Source organism: Magallana gigas, chromosome 4, assembly GCF_963853765.1.
Source record: "Magallana gigas chromosome 4, xbMagGiga1.1, whole genome shotgun sequence".
Lineage (NCBI taxonomy): Eukaryota > Metazoa > Mollusca > Bivalvia > Ostreida > Ostreidae > Magallana > Magallana gigas.
In genome coordinates, this window is record NC_088856.1 from 18533610 (window position 1) to 18556347 (window position 22738).

General features: G+C 34.7%; 2 protein-coding genes across 2 annotated transcripts; one reads left to right on the top strand and one right to left on the bottom strand.

The window, feature by feature from the left end:
* Nucleotides 1-37: 37 nt before the first annotated feature.
* Nucleotides 38-7671, bottom strand: LOC105346713 (fibropellin-1). Its single transcript, XM_034448633.2, has 8 exons — nt 7531-7671; nt 7109-7254; nt 6708-6831; nt 6323-6498; nt 4909-5027; nt 855-4424; nt 514-667; nt 38-350 (listed from the first exon to the last, which is right to left on the bottom strand). Exons 1-8 carry the CDS (start codon nt 7585-7587, stop codon nt 305-307), a joined length of 4392 nt encoding a protein of 1463 aa, XP_034304524.2. The 5' UTR covers nt 7588-7671; the 3' UTR covers nt 38-304.
* A 666-nt stretch (nt 7672-8337) lies between these two features.
* LOC105346709 (fibropellin-1) lies at nt 8338-16446 on the top strand. The gene is made up of 8 exons (XM_011455415.4): nt 8338-8457; nt 9044-9192; nt 10412-10535; nt 10809-10987; nt 11283-11401; nt 11486-15529; nt 15659-15806; nt 16323-16446. Exons 1-8 carry the CDS (start codon nt 8410-8412, stop codon nt 16396-16398), a joined length of 4887 nt encoding a protein of 1628 aa, XP_011453717.3. The 5' UTR covers nt 8338-8409; the 3' UTR covers nt 16399-16446.
* Nucleotides 16447-22738: the final 6292 nt, after the last annotated feature.

Consider the following 22738-nt stretch of genomic DNA (forward strand, 5'->3'; position numbering starts at 1 on the left):
GGAACTATACATCACTATGTTGTTAAATCCAAATTTATATAATTCAAACCAAAACTTTGATGAACAAAGGTATCAATATCCACAAAAGAGGTAGACAATTGTAAAAAAAAATGTAAAATGTGAAATGGTGTTAAAATATACCACAAACAGCTTATATATAGACCACATTGATAGAATTGTGGCCCATTGCAAATCAGTAACGATTGACTATCTTTAGCATCAGTACTATGAGAACTGATTCCAAAATATTGTTATTAAAGGCAAATCTGATTCTGGTTCTCTTTAACTGGTCCCTGAACGGATATCATGGGTAACACATGGCTTGGAATTTCAGAGACATGGTGTGTTCGCTGTAATAGAAACACATTGTCAGAAGACGGGTATAAAACAGCACCAACGACTTCCAATGACACAGAAATCTTTTACGACATTCTGGCTTTATTAATCATAATCATTAAACGAGCCTTTAAATTTTCATTTATTCAGTAAGAAAGCCTTTTCAACGTTGTATACCTTGCCAAAACTGTCATATTCCTGGGTTGAATAAAGAACTGTTGTGGATCTTTGCAGACTCCTTGTGATAGGTATGACGCCAGTAACGACTGATTTTTGACCAAGTTTAGAGCACTTGATGTATAAGGCAGTGTGACTGTATGAGTTGTCTTCCCTTTTCAAATAAAAAAATGTGGTAAATTGAAATAATTAATTTGCTTCATATAATGTACAGAAACACGTTGTTGTTGAAAATGTTAAGTTTGTTAAAGTTTTTCGCAAAAAATAAATCAAAAATAAATAGAGGGTAAAAAAAAAAAATTAAAGTTTTTTCAACAACAGAGAGAGAGAGAAGTCCATACCTTGAAAAAAGCTGGCCCTTCGTCGTCTGTCGTTCCAAACGCAAGTATAACCACCATGATTGTTATAACAGGTTGATCTCGCAGGACACAGATCGAAAGCACATTCATCCATGTCACGTTCACACCTTTTCCCGACGTACCCTGAGTGGCAGTGACAGATATACCCGTATGGTTCTGTAACACACTTTCCGTTATTCAAGCACGGACTGGACGCACAATAGTCGATGATGTCGCATTTCTTACCTATGTAGCCCCGATTACACATACATTCATATTCCGTATCGTTATTGTGACATATACCCCTACCATTGCACGGATGAACATGGCAGTAGTTGTATGACTGGCAGTTTCTTCCTGTCCATTCCTCCGGGCAAGAACAGGAATACGAAGTGTTATGATTTACACAGATGCCATTATTTAAACATGGCATATTATAGCAATAATCACGGGTTTCACAACGCGAATCTTTCCAACCCTGGAGACATTCACATCTATAATGATCTTTCATATTTCTACATACACCACCATTCAAACAGGGAGACGAATTGCAATAGTTGAAGTTCTCGCACTTTTCACCATACCATTTGTTCGTGCATTGACATAAAGAAGAATTGTTCGTATTTGTACATGTTCCATTGTTATGACAATTCGTAAAGGCACAGAAATCTCTCTCTGAACAAGTCAGGCCCCTCCAACCGTATGTACAGTTGCAAAAGAAGCTCGTCCCAGCCTCATAACACCGTCCATTATTTTGACAGGGAGAGCTAATACAAGGGTGATACTCGCAAGCGTAGGCTGTGCGTGTGTTGATGCAAACTTCCAGAGGACCACACGGGTCATTGAAGCAGTAGTCTCTCTGCTGGCAGGTAGATCCAACCCAGTTGTTTGAACAGTTACACCGTGGTCCATTTTGAGTATCAATACACTGACCTCCGTTTGCACAAACAAAGGTGGTACAGTCTTGGCAGAGATAGCCATTTTCTCTGTTAGTGCACGTGGTATTTTGAGGACACGGATTATTTAAACATTCATTCACGTCTTTTTCGCAATAAGTGCCGGTCCATTCTTTTCTACATTTACAGTTGTAGGACCCGTATGTATTTAAACAAGTGGCACCATTTTTACAGGGAGAAGACTTACACTCATTGATATCAGTGTCACAGTGTCGGCCGGTGAATCTCTCGTCACATCTACAGAAGTACGTTTCCTCCAAGTCGACGCAAGTAGCGTTATTTTTGCATGGCCCAAAAGAACACGATCTCATGTGAGTTTCACAGTGTCTACCAGTCCAAGATGTTTCACAGAGACACGAATAGTTTCCTTGAAGATTCAAACACGTACCATGTACGCCACAAGGAAAGTACCTACATTCATCAACATCTTTCTGACACAAATCCCCTTCCCAATTATCCGAACATGAACAGGTGAAGCTGTTTATTTTGTCATTGCATGTACCATTATTTTTGCAAGGCTGTGATAGACATTCGTTGATATTTTCCTCGCAATCCAATCCTCGCCAACCGTGCTCACACAGACATGTATGATTTCCTATATTATTTATACAGTAGCCATGTCCTTCACACGCATTACTCTTCGAACACTCATTGACGTCTTTTTCACACCGAGATCCCTCCCATTCTCTTCTACATCTGCACTCTGCGATTGCTGTAGCATTATGATTTGTGTCATTCTGCCTGTTGAATAAGGCAAGCGGATCTAAAGCACCAGTGTTGTATATGATTAAAGGGTGACATGTACCACCATGTTCACAAGTGTAATTTTGACATGGATCTGGTACACCACAGTCCTTTCCCACCCATCCATGTTTGCATTCGCAGTGATATGTTGAATTTAGTGCCGAACAGTTTCCTTTGTGGCTACATGTAATATTTTCACAAGCATTGATCGAACAGTTTTCTCCTGACCACTGTGGATCACAAAGGCAGTGATATGAATCAGGTTTGTTCTGACACGTTCCATGTTCACCACACGGCGAGCTGTAACAATAATCGTATACATTGCAAGACAAACCCAACCAATTCGGTAAACAGGAACAGTTAAAACCAGACTTGGATTGAGAACAGTTTCCATGGGAATTGCACGGATTGTCTAAGAGACAGACATTTCTATTACTACAGTTTTGTCCTGTCCAAACCTCTGGGCAATTGCATATATAACCACCAGAATCTGATAAGCAAGTTCCATTGTTTATGCACGGATTCTGAAAACAGTAATCAACTTTATTGCATTGATTCCCAACAAAACCTGCATCACATAGACATGTAAAGTTATGGTAGTTGTTTTGACATCGCCCGTGCTGTCCACACGGCCGACCATAGCAATAGTCCACTTGAGAGCAATTTTCTCCAATCCATCCATCTTCACATATACAGGCAAACCCGTTATTTGTATTGTTGCATTTGCCATGTACCCCGCATGGGTTAAGAAAGCAATGATTTACACTTTCACAGTAAGCGCCAAATAACCCATCTGGACACTCACAGGAATATCCGTCCAAATGTTCTTTACAAATACGAGGAGATGAACAGTTATTGTTTTTGCAAAAGTGCGTCACATTGCATAGTTTTCCAAAATGGTCCTTTTCACACATGCAAAAGAAATCCGCAAGTCCAGTGAAGCATTCCCCGTAATTAGAACAGACAACGTTATGGCAGTAATCAAAACGTTCGCACTCTGAACCAGACCAGTCTTCTTCACAATCACAAAGATATCCCTTTGAATTATTTTCTAGATAACATTTACCGTGATTGTTGCAAGAAGAAAGGGTACAAATAGGTTTTGTAGTCCACGATGTATCAGAAGTATTATCAGGGAGTATGGTTGTCACATTTAAATAAAATCTGAATATTTCACATTCACCTCCGTGATAGCCCCAGTCGCATATACACGTAAAATTATATGGACCGTTGCTACAAAACCCGTGTCCACTACAGTTCTGGCTGTGCAAGTAGCAGTGATCACGTGTCTCGCAGTAATTTCCAGTGTAACCTGGAGAACATATGCACGCATAATTCGACTTTCCAGTGACACAAGCGGCACCATTTCGACATTGGTGTCGGTAACAATACGTGTGCTCGCAATCATTTCCGGTGTAACCATAACTACAATTGCAAACATAATCATCAATTCCATTTATGCAGACACCATTGTCAGAACAATTCCTTTCGAAACAATGATTAATTGTCTCGCAAGTAGTTCCGGAATACTCGGAACTACAGTTACAACTTGCTTCTCCAGTTTGATTATTACATGTCCCATGATAATGGCACGTTTCGTTGGTGCAGTTAGAGGCCACCAGGCTCTCGCAGTTTGTACCAGTTGTAGAATTACCACACACGCATTCATAGCTTCCGATTTTATTGATACATTCCTCTCCATTGCAAGGGTTAAGGAGACATTCATCCTCATCTAACTGACATCTCAAACCATAGAAAGATGGTGGACAAGTGCAATGAAAACTTCCAGCAGTGTTTGTACATATGCCGTGGTTACAGAATTTAGGTGTGGCACATTCGTTTATGTCTTTGTTGCAGTCAGCACCAAACCATCCTGAAATTAGAATTCTTCAGAATTGTTTCGATTTAGCTGTATCAGAACTGTAAAGGAAGAATATTTATAATCCATTTAAGATAAATAAACATACATATTGCATAAAATGGTTTAAAACAAGTATTATCAAATAAATCCCCCCTTCCCATTTCATTTTTGTGTGTATTGTGTGTATTTTTATGTCTATTATCTCAACTCTAAATGTCGGTAGTGTCAAACATGAACTGTTTGTTGAAATTAATAACACTGGATGATCATAAAAATTTGGAAGTGATTATAACCTGAAATCAATTGTAAGGGTAAAATGTCTACAGATTTGCTATTTTCTGTTTCTATCGCAATTAGGTGACATACTTTTTCTTTGAGTTTAAAACATTCGTAGGTGTAAGTGAAGACAATTTACGACCATTCAACGCTATTTTTCTATATTGTGACAACTCTTTCAAACTTTTATAAAACCAAATAGTGTTTTCGTTGAGTTTACCGGTTTTACAATACGTTGTTCCATTGACAACGCATTTTCTTGGATTCCCTGGACAGTGGCCGCTGCAGTCATTGCCATAGTAACCCTCAGAACAATAGGCATTGTAAGTCAAAGTAATGCTGTAAAAATTATGTAAATAATCAAGATATTATAATTTAACAGTAATATTGTTATTGTGACATACAAGTTAACCATATGCAGCAAAACTTGAATATAATGAACACGGATAAAGCGAATTTACGGCTATAACAATTTCTTATTTATGTCTTGGCAAAGGTCTGGTAAATTGCCGTAAATAACGAACACGAATATCACGAATTTAAGGCTCTAACAAAGTAATTTTAAGACAGACCCCCGCTGGCAAAATTTCAACGTAGTTTATCATGTATAGTTATTAATGTAATATTTTAAATTACAAATTTTATTGAAGATACATGAAAATTTAAATTTATAATAAGAAAATGCTAAATTTAAACAATAATTATACAGAATTAATAAAGCCTAAAAACAATCGAAGTGAAAAAGATAAATTGAATTTTTTAAATGGCAATCATATTCAATTTGATTTAATCACTTAAAATTGTTTAAAGTACTGTCAGCTGCTTATTTCATAATGAATTCTTACGAGTTCGCAATATACGCAAAACTGATTACAGTTATGACGAAGTGTTTTCTATTGTCTATTGAAATTCGCTATAAACTAGTTTATTTCGAATGGCTAAAAGTAAGAAAAAATTGAAATCTTTAAAGATATATGAATATTTGAATCTTTGAATTAAATCAAATTATAAGCGACAGACTATGATGAATCAGACATTATACACTGCAAATATTGTTTTAAAGCAATTTAAGCTGGAATTTTATTAATATAATTTTTTAAAATTAGATATCTCGCTAGTTCAATGACCAACACAATTATAGTTTATAAACTTACGTTAGTCACATTTTTGTTGAAAAAGCTACTAAGAGACTCTGATAGGAGCATACATCATATGCACAAATTGGTTTGCTGTATTCAGTAAAATCATCATCTTTTTGGGGGGGAGCAATGTTTTTGACTTTCATTAATAACTCTTGCCTACGAATTAACATGTACATTACCACGAACGTAGATAATAGCATGTAATACATTACCTCGCCACAAACAAGGAACATTTTACCAACTCACGAACATCCCCCCCCCCCTCCCCCCACCAATATTGAAAATTATTCCACATTATTGAAATGTACAGAAATAATTAGGTTGATCAGATTAAAGAATTTGTTTTTCATTTTTATTGATTATCATAAAAATGTATTAAGTTATAGATTATATTAACACGTTTTGACAGAAAAATAAATTTCTGCAAATACAGTTCATATTGCTCTGAATCGCTGAAGTGTTTGAATAATTAAAACATAAAAATTACTAGACCTAAAATCATTGCTACTGTTGAATTGTGATGTCAGTCTTCGTTGTCTCCAGTTTTGGGAAAGGATATTATCTCCAGTGTGTAGGTTGAAATCATGAAATGAATCTTGGAAGATTAACGGCTGTACATAATACCGAAAATCTCTGACCTCTACGTGTATTTGGTCCCAAAGCTTGTCCTATATCAAAAGGAGACAACGCAGTGCAATACTTTTAAATAGTGTTGGTAAGAAAAAAATCCAAAATTGCATAGACTTAATCTTTAAAAAAAAATAATTATGAAAATAAAGCTTCATAGCAAAGACAATACCCTTGTATATATACAAGTGTAAAAAGGGGAGATATATTTAATAAGAATAATCTTATTTTTAAGCCCCACATATCTTACCCACGAATTTGCCTCCAGAACTATTGGGTTACTTGAATTTCCAATTCTAGATCCGAGGATAACATCTTCTTTCCTCATGTTGACATTAGTCGTTAAGGAATCGTAGTGTTGGCCACTATGATTTCTGTACCAATATATGTTTAACAAAGAACTCGAGAACTAAAAACATTTAAAAGGATTTGTACAAAGAATATATGAAAAGTTTTATTAAATGTACAATGTGTACCAAGTTTTAAATGAATGTAAATAAGGAATAAATGAAACCTAACTTATGAACAGTAAACATCATTTTTGCATACATTTTGGTTATTTTGAGCAGTATTAAAGAAGGGTAAAGAAGAGAATGAGCTAACTACAGCGCTGTCGTTTTAGATTAATATGTTCATAATATTAAAACGTACCTCAAGGAAATCGTCAGGAGAGGTTTGCATAGAACTGAACACTGACTACCATTGATACCTTGACAACAAGCTCCGCCATAAATTCTACTTCCGTTATTCTTTATCTCGCTAACTTCGATGAAAAACGTTATCTTGCCTTTTGTTATCTGATCAAATTTTGATGATGACAACTTTATTAGAACAGTATCATTAATAGCCATAACAGGAAAAGATGAAATTACACTCACACAAAAAACCCCAATTTGCAATATTTAAAAGAACTTTGTTATGGTTATTTTCGTTCATATGTTAATACAGAATGCTTTTTAATTATTGTATATCATTTACAAAATTTATCTCTATTAAGGACAACATTCTGATGTTTAGGTGAATGTAAAGTTATTTCTTCACGACGGTAAGCAAGAAAATGTGTATATATTTACCTGGATGAAAGAAATCCACATTAAAAGGGGAAATAAATAGCAAAATAGTAACTTCATATTTTACTTCTTTCGGTTTTTATGAATGTGAAATTGTAACCAGCTAAGAAAGGGGGAAGTGGCGTCATTTTTATCAGAAGCGAGTGATAACAGTGATCATACACAATGTTAATGTATGTCCATATCTACAAAGTATGATATAGATGTAGCCCATTAAATCATATGTATATAGACTTCATCAGGTATACATTCATTTACTGGAGCTTTTCTTTCGAAGTTTGACACATGAAAAATCTACAATCTAAGGAACACCACTAGAAAAATATTAACCAAAATAATGCCTTTAATTTGAATCATCATTTTAAAATTATAGTCATCATTTAGCAATGTTTAATTTGAATTAATTAAAAATATGAATGTTAATTATATTTTTTAATTACTACTTGTAAAGATAGTTCAGATATAACTAACTTCATGAAGGTCTTATTATTCTGATGGGGTCTCTTCTTTTTTCATGTCTATCCGTAAATGTCCGATATATTTATACAATGCATTATGTAAAAAGATTCGACATCAAATCTTAAAATAGTTCTTCCAAAACATTTTCTTTAAAATCTGAGAAAATTAGAATTCAAATTTTGAAGAAAAAAATAATGAAAAAAGTGTAAATATGTGTTCGTATAGAAAAAAATAGCGAATAAGTAGCAAAATGAACTTTATGTTGAAATAAACTTTGCTCAGATATAAAACAACTTTGTCAAAAATCGGACCCTGTTATTGTCACTAGATATTTATTTTATCAATTGATGTTATCTCTATCTCTCACTAACTTTAAAACCTGTCCAAATGTAATCTCAAATGTAGGTTAACTGGTCACAAACAATGGATGGATTAATCAAAATATTATTCCTGAATTTGGTATTGCTTTCGGTAAGATTCAAGTTAAAGTTCGAAACCTTTTTGATTAAAGGATTTCCGGAGGGTAAAGACCTTAAAGCAATATGATATGTATTTTGAATTTTTTTATTATGCTGCAAAAACTTGTTAGTATGCTAAGTCTGCATGTAACTTAATCTTTTATGATAAATAAGTTTTAAAAAAATCATTAATTTTTGTCAGAAGAAAGATTTCTCTTCTAAGGAATATATAGCAGTTCAATTGTTGTACAGGACGACAATAATTCAATCGTGCTTCAATTCAGGCTTCTTAGCGGCTTTTTCAACAAAAATAAGGTGAACAGAAATTTTAAAAATCATGATATGTTTTGTAATTTTAGTAAAAATAACATTTTAGTAAAAAACAATTTCAGCATGAAAATTGTAGCATTAAGTGAAAAAAAAGTGTTGAGAGAAATAAAAGTGAGATGTTTTGAATAAACAATTATTTAAAAATAAATAATTTACAACGTTTTTTTATGTAAGTCATCGTGATCATAATGTTCAGTTCTTGGAAGAAAAATTTTTTTGGTTATTGATTGCTCATTTAATTTATAAAAAATGTCTTTCCTCTTCAAAAGAGTACCAATGCAAAGATAACATTTTTCATCCACGTCGATGAGGTGAAAAATCCCCAAAACCTTGTGAATGGCGGAGATTGCTGTCAAGGGGCCAATGGAAATCTTTCATGTCCGGAACTTTGCAAACCTCTATTGAAAATATGTCTCAAGTAGGTGAACATTGCATGCTTCATAAAAAGTTCTTCGGTTATTTACAAATGCATGAAAGAATGAAATGAATTAATATATGAACATTCACAAATCGAAAACTGTTATATACGGACTATATAATACCAATATGTTTGAACATGTTAAAACATTTAGATACTTTTTGCTTTACCCATATTTGCTGATCACGAATTCTTGTAATTTTCGTTGTCTAATCGAAATGAAATGAAATGCTATTGGACTAAGGTATCTGAAAACATATTGTATACTGTGGTTTCATTAATATTCAAGGGCATCAATTTTCGTGGATAAAGTGAAAATCACAGTTTCAATGATATGTAAATTTGTGGCCAATAACCCTATCAATACAAAATGTTATAAGAATTGCATTTCAATGAACATTAAATTTCGTGGATCAACTAAACAACGAAATCCACGGAAGTTGGTATTCAACAAATATTGATGAAACCACGGTAGATATTGTATCAATACGACCATTGTCTACGAATTACTTATGCCAGTAACTTTGAGTCTAATACCAAATCCACGAAAATTGATGCTCGCTACTGAAGCACCCATAGTATACCTTATACAATTTCTGTCATATAACTCCTTCCATATTGCTATTTGAGTGTCAAGTGCTTATCATTGTAAAAAGATATATTCCGATATATTTATTGAACTTTTTGTTTAGTTCATCCAAATTACAGAAATATTAACAATCGTTTTGGACGATGTACAAGTAAATAAATACATCGGCTACACATGTAGTTCATGAAATGTCACGATATTAAAGATAGGAAAACAAAGCACTTGATTGTAATCCAAATACAAAATTCAAAAATGTTGATAACCTCCCACATTGTCCCATTTTCTTTGTATAAACATCTTAACATATCAGATGTATGCTGGACATTTGGCCCCCTGATAGTTTCATAGTAATATAATTGAGAATTAATTCCAAAGATATTTAATAGAATGTCTTTTTTAACAGACAATATGAGTCTTTACTTCCCTCTATCAATGAATAAATGTATGAATGAATGAATGATTGATTGATTGAATGAATGAATCAATCAATCCGACGTTTATTTTATCTATACATATCCTAAATAATATTTCGTACTTTTACTTTATTAAAATCTTTACCTTAAAGTTCAGTTTAATGATATAGCTTTCAGATTTGATGAATGAATTTTATTAGCAAGAGAAGTTTTTCAGAGACTCATCGAATAACTGTTTGAATGAAGTGACCACGACTCTCCACATGGAATTGAATGATGTTGTTTACGGTTCAGTTATTGGAAACACAACCAATCCTCTGATGCTTGAAGTTGATCATTGGGTAAATACTATAGTAATTGAGAAATTTAATTCACAAGTTACTATAATAACTTTGAGTTCTCAAGGTACATGATCAAACAAAACAGTTCATTGCAACAACGATTTCAATATTTTATTTATTAAAAAAAATGTATCCTATATTTGTCATTTTTTATCACCTGTGCATAAACCTATAGACAGTAAAAATTAAATTGATTCCAACAGCTTTCTTTCAGTGAACAAATCGATGAATATGACTCTTGTAATTGTGTTTTACTTAATATCGACAATTTAGGACAGCGAACATGACCGGATATCCGTCGAGGTTTACGACATGCAACAATCAGGGCAACAATTACTGATAAAACAGGAAATTCATGACAGAAATCTTTTGATTGGAGAAAATATATTGTCACAGCACTGGATTCAGAAGCTTTTACAAAACAACTATTTCCTGAATAAAAATATGTTTAGGTATGCATGGCTAAAAAAAACCTCTGTGATAAATTATTGAGTCAGTAGTTTTTTGTGGCTTTTTTTAAGCTGTCGACAGAAAACATTTGTATTTTGTTTTTCATTAAGATCGTTTATATGTTTCCTCAAAATCATTGTCAAAAAGAATGGCGACAAAACCATTGTTTAATTAACTTTAGACTTCTGATAAAAAAAACTCATGGTAAGCCATTAACAAAATGGATGTTTATAGTTTCTGCATATCCTCTAATTAGTATACTACGAATATCAATTTTTCTACTTTTTTCATTACAAGCATCAAACTGACTTACAAAGCATATTGCTCCGAAGGATACTATGGATCATATTGCAATATTCATTGCCCTGGTAACATAACAAAGTGTGTTAGGAATGGTCATACGTATTGCAAAATGGGTAAGACAGGTAACACTTTAATTTATTTTTACGCTCTTTTTTCTATACCACTGCTTCATTACATTATTAACATGTTTACAATAGGTTGGACGGGTACAGATTGCGATGAAGATGTAGACGAGTGCCATGTACGAGCGTTTTGTGGACATGGGAGCTGTACCAACACAGTCGGTAGTTTTCACTGCTCCTGTCCACCCTCTGTTTATGGTAGCAAATGTCAACTGGATGAAGACGAATGCCTTAATAAATCTTGCAACGGTGGCGTTTGCGTCAATACAGCTGGGAGTTATAAATGTTTATGCAAGCCGGGGATGACAGGAAAAGATTGCGAGGCTTTGATGTCCACAGCATGTCATGCTCAAACTTGTCATCATCATGGAACATGTCATGTAGTTGATGGCCATGCTGTGTGCTCTTGTAATAAAGGATTTCATGGAACCGATTGCTCAATTCATGACTACTGTGCAGAAAATCCATGTAAACACGGGGGAGTTTGCTCATCTAACAAACACAGTTATGTCTGTCAATGTCCTCATGGATACAAAGGAACACACTGCGAAATTGTTGACTTTTGTTTATACACACCGTGCTCAAATTTCGGGAATTGCACAAACACTGGGTCCGACTATGTATGCTCATGTACTGAGGAATATTTTGGAAGAAACTGCGATATAAAAAATTATTGTTTTCGACAGACGTGCAATACGAATGGAAAATGTATTTCAAATGGTACTGCTTACCGGTGTGAGTGCAATAGGGGATTTATTGGCCCAAATTGCGAAACGGTAGATCCCTGCTTTCAGCAGACATGCAGTGGGCATGGGAGTTGTCAAAGAAATGAAACAGGTCATTTTTGTATTTGCAACATAGGTTTTAGTGGTAGGAATTGTGATCAGATTAATTACTGTCAATATAACCCCTGTAAATATGGTCACTGTAATAACAATGGATCAGGCTTTACATGCACCTGTAAAACGGGATTCAGTGGCCCAAGCTGTAGCGATATTGATTTCTGCCATAACCATACATGTTTAAATAATGGAATATGTATCAACGAGCAATATAGATATACATGTAAATGCAACAACAGTTATTACGGAAAAAATTGCGAACTGATAAACCATTGTACCTCCAATCCTTGCATTCATGGTGTGTGTGCTTCAAATGGATCTTCCTTTATCTGCAAATGTGAAGATGGTTTTACTGGGAATAAGTGTAATTTAGTTGATTATTGCTTCAAGCAAAATTGCTCATTCCATGGTCGTTGCGTAAATTACCCTCATAATTATAGATGTGAATGCAATGAAGGCTTCATTGGCCAAAATTGTGAATCAACAGACGTCTGCTTTGGAAAAACGTGCAATGGTCATGGTATATGTCACAGAGTCATTGAATCTACCTATCAAGACTTCACTTGCAAATGTGACCCTGGATGGTCAGGCTCAGAGTGTCAGTCGTTCAATTATTGTTACAATATAACTTGTTCCAGCCATGGAAAATGCTATACAGGAAATGATGACTTTGTCTGCGTATGTGATTCTGGATTCTCTGGGAAATTTTGTAGTGAGACTCATTTTTGTAAAGCATCTTCTTGTGTTGCACCTTTTGTTTGCAAAGAAAGTCATGATGGGTATATGTGTGAGTGTCCATTTGGATTGGGAGGAGACAACTGTGACCGAATTGACCATTGTCTAAAACAACCTTGTGGGGACCATGGGACTTGTAATGACACTAATTCTGGATATACTTGCAAGTGCTACTCTGGATGGACTGGTTTACTATGCTCCGAAATAGATTATTGTGACAATGACTTATGCCAACACGGGGCTTTATGTCGTAATGGTATGTTTAATTATACTTGTGAATGCAAGAACGGTTTTTACGGATCCTTATGTGAAAATGTTGATCACTGTTATAACACTTCTTGTCTCAACAATGGGTCTTGCCAAAACCACCAAAAAACGTTTACATGCTCATGTCCACATGAATGGACTGGTCTACGCTGCGAAAAAGAAAACATTTGTTATACAACAAATCCTTGCGGTGACCATGCTCACTGTTTCCAAGTGGACTTACAAGTATCGTGTTCCTGCTTAGAAGGTTGGACGGGTACTAACTGCACAATTAGGGACTACTGCTATAATAACCCTTGTGGTTCAATGGGAACTTGTAACAACATGGTGGATGCTTATTCCTGTTTTTGTGATCCACAATGGACGGGCACTCATTGTGAAACTTATGCATGTGAGAATAATAAATGTCTTCATGGATATTGTCATGCAGGAACAAATGCTCTCTATTTATGCGACTGTGATCCAGGCTGGATAGGTAAAGAATGTGATACCATAGATCCATGCAAATCCTTTACTTGCGAGCATGGTGGACAATGTATATCTTCTATCAATTCTCTAATTGGTTCGAATTACACTTCACCCGCAACTGTATCAGGTGCAAGCGTCACGACGAAAGCTTATTGCAAATGTTCAAAAGGTTGGGAAGGAGAGAGATGTCAAAGAGATGTTGATGAGTGCAAATTGTCATCTTGCAACGGACATGGTACTTGTTTCAATGAAGTCGGCGGATATTCATGCCAATGTGATCAGGGGTTTAGCGGTGAAGATTGCGAAAAAGATATTGACGAATGCAGCTCTAATCCATGTCATAACAACGCCACATGTATCGATGGCGTCAATAGTTACACTTGTTCATGTTCTCCGTATTTCTACGGAACTTCATGCGACCAGGATGTCAATGAGTGTCAGTATTTTGTTTGTGGGTTGCATGGTTCATGTGTTAATACCTACGGAGATTACAATTGCATGTGTTTACCAAGTTGGACTGGTCGTCATTGCGAAAATCACATTAGTTCCTGCTCTTTGGACCCATGTAAAAATAACGCCACTTGTCATGATGTAGAAGATACGTTCTTTTGTACCTGTGATAAAAAGTTTACTGGTAGACATTGCGATGTTGACATTAATGAATGTCAGACAACTTCACCATGTAAGCACGGTGGATCTTGTGTAAATACATACGGGTCTTTTGCCTGCATTTGTCCAGCTGCTTGGAAGGGAGAATTGTGCGAAGTTGATGTAGACGAATGCAAAAATAATCCCTGTCCACAAAACACAACATGCATGAATAAAGTAGGTGGTTTTGAATGCAACGATTGTTCCACTTTTCAGTGTTATAATGGCGGTACTTGCTTTAATTCAAATTCTGGACCTGTTTGTAAGTGTTTAGACGATTGGACAAGTGATGATTGTCGACAAAGAAACTTTTGTAAAGATAATCCATGTGGATCACTTCAAATATGCATCAATACAAAAAATGCATATACCTGTGAATATCATGCTTGCAAGAGTGATCCTTGCCAAAACAAAGGACAATGTATTGAAAGTGGAACTGACTATTCTTGTCAATGTAAAGCAGGATGGACTGGAACATTTTGTGAGATTAAAGACTACTGTGTTAGTCATGCTTGTGAAAACAATGGAACCTGCGTCAACGGAAACTCATCGTACAGTTGCATCTGCTCAACCAACTGGTTTGGTAAACACTGCGAACTGTATGACTTTTGTCATTTGAATCCTTGTACGAATGGAGGACTATGTCAAAATATGCTAGACTCATATTTTTGCCAATGCCCGCTAGGAAGGGAAGGCAAACACTGTGAATTGGAGGACTACTGTTACAGTTCTCCATGCAGTAATAATGGCCTATGCATAAATCAGAATTCTTCGTTTGCATGTTCCTGTCCCAACAATTGGAAAGGTACGAGATGCGATGAGTACGACTTTTGCAACACATCGCCTTGTCGGAACAATGCTACCTGTCTAAATGAACAAAGTTCATTTTCGTGTTCTTGTTTAAGCGGATATTTGGGAAAAACATGTGCCATTCACGATATGTGTCTCTCTAGTCCATGCCAAAACAACGGAACTTGTATAATGAACCAAAGTAGTTACGAATGCAAGTGTCACGCAGGTTATATAGGATATCACTGTGAAAGTGACCAAAATGAATGCGCAATGAACCTTTGTCCAGCAAAGTCAACATGCTATAACGAAGATGGCGGGTATACTTGCATTTGGGAAAGAAGACGAAAAAGATTTTCGACGTTTGAAAGTAAGGTTTAATACGCATGGAAAACTTAAAATATTAAAATACCAGTGGTGAACTTAAGTAAAACTTTCGTTTGCTAGGCATTTGAGTTTTATATTTGAACTTATGCTTGTCTCGATATGTTATTTCAAGGTCTAAAACCAGGTGTCATAGAGTTGCCTGCATCGGAAGTCAGACGGGATATACAGAAAAGCATTCATAGAGCTAGAAGTGAAGTTCAGCGGATATATTGTCAATCTAAAGTATCGCTGTTTGAGCCTCTATCATTGGTTTCGAAACGGTAATTATTGTCAGCTGTAAACGCAATAAGTAGAATTTATTACGGCATTGTAAGCTTGGCTTGTTTAGAGGTTTTAATTACGATAGATTGATAATATACTATATGAACATACAAATTATTTTTAAACCTCCATAATTTTAGAGGATATTGATAAAATTCAGATAATGTTTATTTGAAACAAAATTTAAAAAATTAGTATTGATTAAAAAATTAAATTTTTAGCTATTTTTAAGAAAACCGTACTAAATCTTAAATTTTATTAATTTTTAAAAGAAATTAATTGTAGGTTAGTGATATCAAGTTTTATCAAAACGAAAACCCGAGCAGATTGTATTCATTGCCTGTAAAATCCATAACCATACAAAATGGTTAAACGGGTTAACAATCACACTCACCAAATTAGTTCTATACAGACGAATGGTTTTAATTGATTTTTTGAAGATAATATTTTTCATACATAATGTTTAGTTGCATATTTATTGTTTATTTCTGTTCAATTCTGTTCTTTCTTTTTAGAAACGGACGCTTGTACTTGAATTTTAATGTTGCCTGCAAACAACAAAAGAATTACTACAAGGAAATGAAAAATTAATAATAAATTGTGTATCAGGGATCTCCAAACGGTTTGCTGGACAAAATATTTAAAGACAAAAAGTTTTGAAAGATTCGTCTGTTTTTCTTTTAGATGTGATCTGAAATAAAATGAATAATGTTCCTTTAATCATTTTACAAACCTAGCTAACAGGAGGGTCGAAGAGTTCGATTTAACTGACATTACAGAAAGCAACTAAGCAAAGTTAATGTAAAACAAATTAAGTCTTGAAGAGTTTAAAGTTAGATCATTAATTGTATATACAAGTTTCGTTGCATGGACTAGCTGCTCAAATATAAATGACATCGTTTCAAATTTTAAGATCTCTACAGATTAAGATAAAACACATCCGATTTATTTAAATGCGTGAAAATATACATCGTGTAAACCAAAGCTACGTCAGATGTCAGATTTATTAAAGTATACACTATCATGATATCTTCCATTTAATTGCTTAAAGTCATAAATAATGTAAAGTTTAATGCATTTAACTTATTTCTCTGTATTTAATATCAATTGATCTGAAATAAACAACTATGCATTGTTTAAATTATACTAGCGGAAAAAAGAAACTGTCGAATAACGTCAATTTCAGCACACTCGAAAGTCACTGTTATTTGAAATTGAATTAACAAAATTAATAACGCGTGTGACCACCATTTGCGGTCACGCATGCTTGACAGCGACGCCTCATTGATGCCACTAATGTGTTCAGAAATGCTTGAGGGATGTTGTTCCAGATGTTGGTTAAAGCCTGGCCTAAATCAGCCAATGTCACTGGCTGATTTGGTAAACGGCGTAAACTTCTTTCCATTTCATCCCAGACGTGCTCGATCGGCGACAGATCGGGGGAAACAGCTGGCCAAAGCAAGATATCGCGCATTCTGTTGAACAAACAAGTCCCTGACTACACGTGCAACGTGTGGCCTTGCGATGTCTTGCTGCAGAGTGATGTGATTTTGATGTCTTTGTATGAAGGGTATCACATGATGCTGAATAATTTCATCTCGATAGCGTTCGCTGGTGAAATTTCCATTGACAATTTGTAGAGGGGTCCTTCAAGGTGCTGATATTCCACCCCACACCATAACGCTACCTCCACCAAATTGTCGCACAACACAAGCGTCCTGGTAACGCTCCCCAACGCGACGATCCACCTTACAACGGCCGTTACTGCTATCCAAATGAAATCTGGATTCATCAGTGAACATAATATTGGCCCAGTCCTGTAATCTGAATCACAGATGTCGGGTTCACCACGCTAGTCTGGCGATACGATGACGTTGAAGCAGTACTGGGCGCACCGTTGGACGTCTTTGTCTGATGTTTTGCTCGCGGAGACGATTACGCACAGTAACTGTTCTTGGACTAATTAGTCGTAGCCCTGGAATGCTACGGGCAGTCAAACTTGCTGTCTGGAAACGATTTGTCAGATGCACAAGTCTAATGTGGTTGTCCTGTTGACGTGACGTCACACGAGGTCGCCCAGAGCGTGGTCGATCCTGAGTGTTGCCAGATTGTTGAAAACGTGTCCACAATGACTGGATGGTGTTCCGATGAACTCCAACGTGTCTTGCTACAGTATTTTGTGCCATTCCAGCTTGCAGCATCCCAACAGCACTATTACGTTGGTTTTCGTTGAGTCGCATGACATAGGGGTAAATTTTGTTGAAACTTAAGTGATTTTCTTAACAAAAAAAGTTTAAACAAATCTTTTTCAGTTCTTATTCCAAACAGTATTGGCCCGTAAAACTCGTGCGTACAAATTCTTAAATAAACAGGAGGTGCTCACTAACCATAAAAAGTCCTTGCACCCGGACGGTTACCATCCGATATTGTCAAAAACATTACCATTATCGATTGTTTAAATTTTATGAATACAAACAATAGATATAGAAAAATTATACTAAATTTTATAATGCACAGGTTTTTACTTCCGCTAGTATATTAAAATATCATTCAACTGTGTTAACAATGCTTTTGTAAACCTTGTTTTTATTTAAGTTTTTGTAAGGCCCATATGCATGATAAAATGAAATGAAATTTTGTTTGTATGTTATGCATGTATATAAATGTAACGACATTACTTTTTAGATGCAAAATCTTATTCATTATAAGTTATAGGGGTTTCTGTTTTCAAGAAAATTAGTTTTTTTTTTTAAAATAAAGGAGGCCTTCAGATAATATTACATGTGTGTCACAATTGACAAAAAATCTTAGGGTTCGAAAGAAGTCAAAAATTCAAGAACCTTAACAATTTTCAATTTTAATTAGCAATAACATGTAACAATTAAAAAGTTTACATAACTTATCGATAAAGAAGTTACATTTATCGCAAGCTTTGTAGTAATTTGATTTTTGGAATTCACTCATAACCTTTTTCAGTATTTGAGAGTTCACAAGTGTCGAAACGCCCAAAAGTACTTAATTTGCAAAGAATTATGGCTTTACATTACTCACGCACTATATGCAAACAATTGCAGGAAGTGTCAGAGGTTTGGGGTTTGATCGTAAACCACGACAGACCTTGATGGTGAAGACCATGTAGTCGGTGATTTCTGTACATCATGAAGGGAAAACACTGAGACCGCTTTTGCTAGGTGAAAGGCGACGGCAAGGCCGGAAGAATTGCTCATAAAAACCTGCGTGGATTTTGGTTTGAAAATGTACCATAAATGAAATGTACTTCCCGTTAAATTATAACAAATTGTGCAATATTGAAATTAAAAGCAGAGTATCAATTTTAACGGAGTTATTGTAGCTTGTACTGCACGATATGACACATATTTCTTTACAAAACTTCTAATTGCAGAACGAGGGTTTATTATTTGAAAATATTTACACTTGCAAATGTTTGCGCAATCCGCTGTTATTCATGTATAATATCATTATGGGTCAAGAGGTCACAGTAGCGCATGAAAACTCTAGGTCATTACTTTTTCTATATGCCCAAACTAACCGACCTGTGCAAAAACAAACCTATTAGATATCGTAATGAACACATAATTTAGGCATAAAAAAATAAATGAATCTGTATTTTGTTATACGAAGTTTTATTCATTCATCTTCTTAAAAAATGAAACATTAATTGTGGGGGTTAAATGATTGATGTTAGATGACACGTTAGGCCTGTAAACATAATAATGTTTATGGATCGACATCGTAATGAGGCGTTCTTAAGAATAACAATCGCAATTTGTCAAAAGAGTTAATTCGGTTAAAATTCATTTCTGACTTTATTACAAGCCTTGAATTTAAACAAGCCTCAAAATTACAAAAGCAATATCACAGACCTTTCTTGTTTAGTCCATTCACGGATCACGGTCAGTCCGTTTTGTTCCGTAAACAGAACTTTGAAGTTAACATTGCTTTCCTCTATAATGTCGGAGCTAGGAAACCATTATGCTCATGAATCTGATTCTGCGATAGAGTTTCCCCTGAAACTGCCTAGTAAGTAGAATCTAACTCAAATTTCAATCTTTTTTTTTCAAATTTCTAACCGCTCTGCGACTTCAACAGAAGAGGCACCATTCCGCCAAGCTTCAATTTTTTCAATTGTACAAGTTAATTTTTTTCCTGATTCTCTTAATTATAGTAAAAAAGTGTTGTCTGGTCAAAAGTTGTGTCATATTTAATTATCATGATAATCAAATGCTTGCAACATTGTTGTACTATTTTTTGTTGCGTCATCTTAATCGAAGCGGCTTTCAAGGTCAGCACTAAAGAGAGAGTATGGAGCATTGTTATGTCATGATTTGCAAAAAATGTAAATACATGTATAAGAAATAAGGTATCATTTTTAGGGCTTTATTGATCACGTGACCAATGCGTATTTATATCCCAATATACAAAAAAAAAATGATACCTTATTTCTTAAATGCATTCGATCAATTTCAGTTAAAATTAACAGGTTAATACCGTCCGTCCGTCCGTCTGTCTGTCCGTAAACAGATAACATTTTTTACTTCTTTTACAGAACCCATGTGGCCAATTTCAACCGAATTTAGCACAAAGCTTTATTGGGTGAAGGGATTTAAATTTGTTAAAATGAAGGGCCACATTCCCTTTCAAGAAGAGATAATTAGAAATTATTGAAAGCTTTTTGGCGTTTTTCAAAGATCTTCTCAAAAACCATTTGGTCAGAAAAGCTGAAACTTGGGTGGAAGCATTTTCAGAAAGGGTAGATTCAGGCGTGTTAAAATCATGATCTTTTGGAGAAGGGTGGGACAACAATAGGCGTTCGAATTTCAACATAGGAATATAAAGTGGAAAATCTTTTAAAAACTTCTCTATGAAAACGATAAGCAAGAATAGATGTAACTTGTGTGGAAGCATTTTCAGGTAAGGTCGATTCAAGTTTGTTTAAATTATGATCCCCGGGGGTAGGGTGGGCCACAATAGGGGGTTTAATTTTAACATAGGAATTTATAGAGAAAAAATATGAAAAATCTTTTTCTCAAAAACCGATCATCCCGAAAAGCTAAAACTTAAGTGGAAGCATCTTAAGGTAAAGTAAATTCAAGTTTGTTCAAATGATGATCCCCGGGGGCAGGGTAGGCCACAATAGGGGATCGAATTTTTACATAGGAATATATAGAGAAAAATCATTTAAAATTTTCTTCTCGGAAACTGATTGACAAAAAACGCTGAAACTTCTGTGTAAGCATCTTCAGATAGTGTAGTTTTAAGTTTCTTCAAATCATGATTTCTGGGGACGTGATGGGACCACAATAGTTGGTCAAATTTTTACATGGGAATAAATTGAGAAAAATCTTTAAATATATTCTTCTAAAAACTAATTTGCCTAGAAAATCTGTAACTTTAGTGAAAGTAACCTCAGATAGTGTAGCTTTAAATTGGTCAAAATAAAAATCTTCAGTGGTGGGGACACAATGGGGAAGGGGTCCAATTTTACAAAGGAAGACATTTTGAATTATGCACAAAAAATCAAATGTTCTAATACATGGTTTTACTTATATCCAAGCAGTTTGATATATTGTTAATTCTTTAAAATTGTTTAGACTTTGGACCCTCACTTTAGGTCTAACAAGGGGTTCAAAGGTTGATGCAGGTGTATATCGCATGGTTAAACAATGGGTTAATATCCTCTTTAGAACTGCAATGCTCAATATGAGATATGTCAATAAAATCATCCTATTACAAAAAGGCTCAATGACAAACATAAGAATATCCATGGGAAAAAAATTGAAAAATCTTTTTTATAAAGGATCTATAAAACATTGATCAGATATTTTGTATATGACTCCTTTCTCAGGTGAGCGATGTGGCCCATATGCATCTTCTTTTTAAGCTAGATATAGTATACTGTTATCTATAGCCATTCGAAAATATATAAAAACAAGACACATAAACTGGTACAAATAGTTTTATCAGAGCAAACAAAATAACAAGTTATTTGATAACGTCGTTAATATTATCGGTTTTGGGGCTTAAATGGTGCAAGATATCAAATATTTTAAGTCTGATGGTGGAAGGTTCTCTGGAAAAAAAAATGACGGGATCGACCTTTTTATTGATGTTGCTGTGTTGTGTTTTCCAAGTTAAGGTAAAGAAAAATTTGGATTCATACACAGAAAGAGTTATATAGATAAAATTATAGACAATGTTTTACCAGACGCTATCTTTCAGTCTTTAAATATGTTTTGCTTTCTTTATTATTTATCTTTACTTCTATTCTCTTTTACATTAATTTTATTTGACAAAATTTAGCGATTGTTCAACAAATTAGCTTATTTAAACATTAACAGTAGCATCTACCAGAGAGCACAGTTTTTAAAATAGAGCATATTTATAATGGAAAATAATCACGATAATTACGTGATTTTAACAATTAATAAAACAAACTTTTTTTTAATACGAAGTTAACCAAGCAGGCATTACAGAGTTGTCTCAACGTTAAATTTGTATCTTAACAATGAAATGGAGATCAGAATTGTCTCAATTAGGTTGAATTACAATTGACGTTTCTCATTTTAATCCGTATAGGATCATAGCCTCTAAACTTAAATCTAAATAATTTCTCAAACAATTTTACTTTTACAATACGTCACTCAATTTCGACAATAATAAATCTATTTTTCCAATGAGTAAATGCTTCATATCAGCTCATAATGAGTATTTAGAGGCAAGTCGTTTACTGTTACGTAGGTAAATAGCATTTTAAACGTTCTTTCAAAACGCATTTAATATCAGCTGGAGAATAAATCATTTCTCCCCATTCATCTCTTCCACCAAGACAAGGGGCATAATAATGAATATTATCAAAAGCGTTCGATCCAGACAAAGTCTTTTGTAACACTTTTAGGTATTGCAAGGAAAA

Coding starts and splice junctions, on each gene's coding strand:
- LOC105346713 (XM_034448633.2), bottom strand. CDS start 7,587: ATGAAGTTACTATTTTGCTATTTATTTCCCCTTTTAATGTGGATTTCT. Junction 668..854: donor AAGGGCCAGCTTTTTTCAAG/GTATGGACTTCT, acceptor TTATTTGAAAAG/GGAAGACAACTCATACAGTC. Junction 351..513: donor AATATGACAGTTTTGGCAAG/GTATACAACGTT, acceptor TTTCTATTACAG/CGAACACACCATGTCTCTGA.
- LOC105346709 (XM_011455415.4), top strand. CDS start 8,410: ATGGATGGATTAATCAAAATATTATTCCTGAATTTGGTATTGCTTTCG. Junction 10,536..10,808: donor TGCTTGAAGTTGATCATTGG/GTAAATACTATA, acceptor TCGACAATTTAG/GACAGCGAACATGACCGGAT. Junction 15,807..16,322: donor CTATCATTGGTTTCGAAACG/GTAATTATTGTC, acceptor CTTTCTTTTTAG/AAACGGACGCTTGTACTTGA.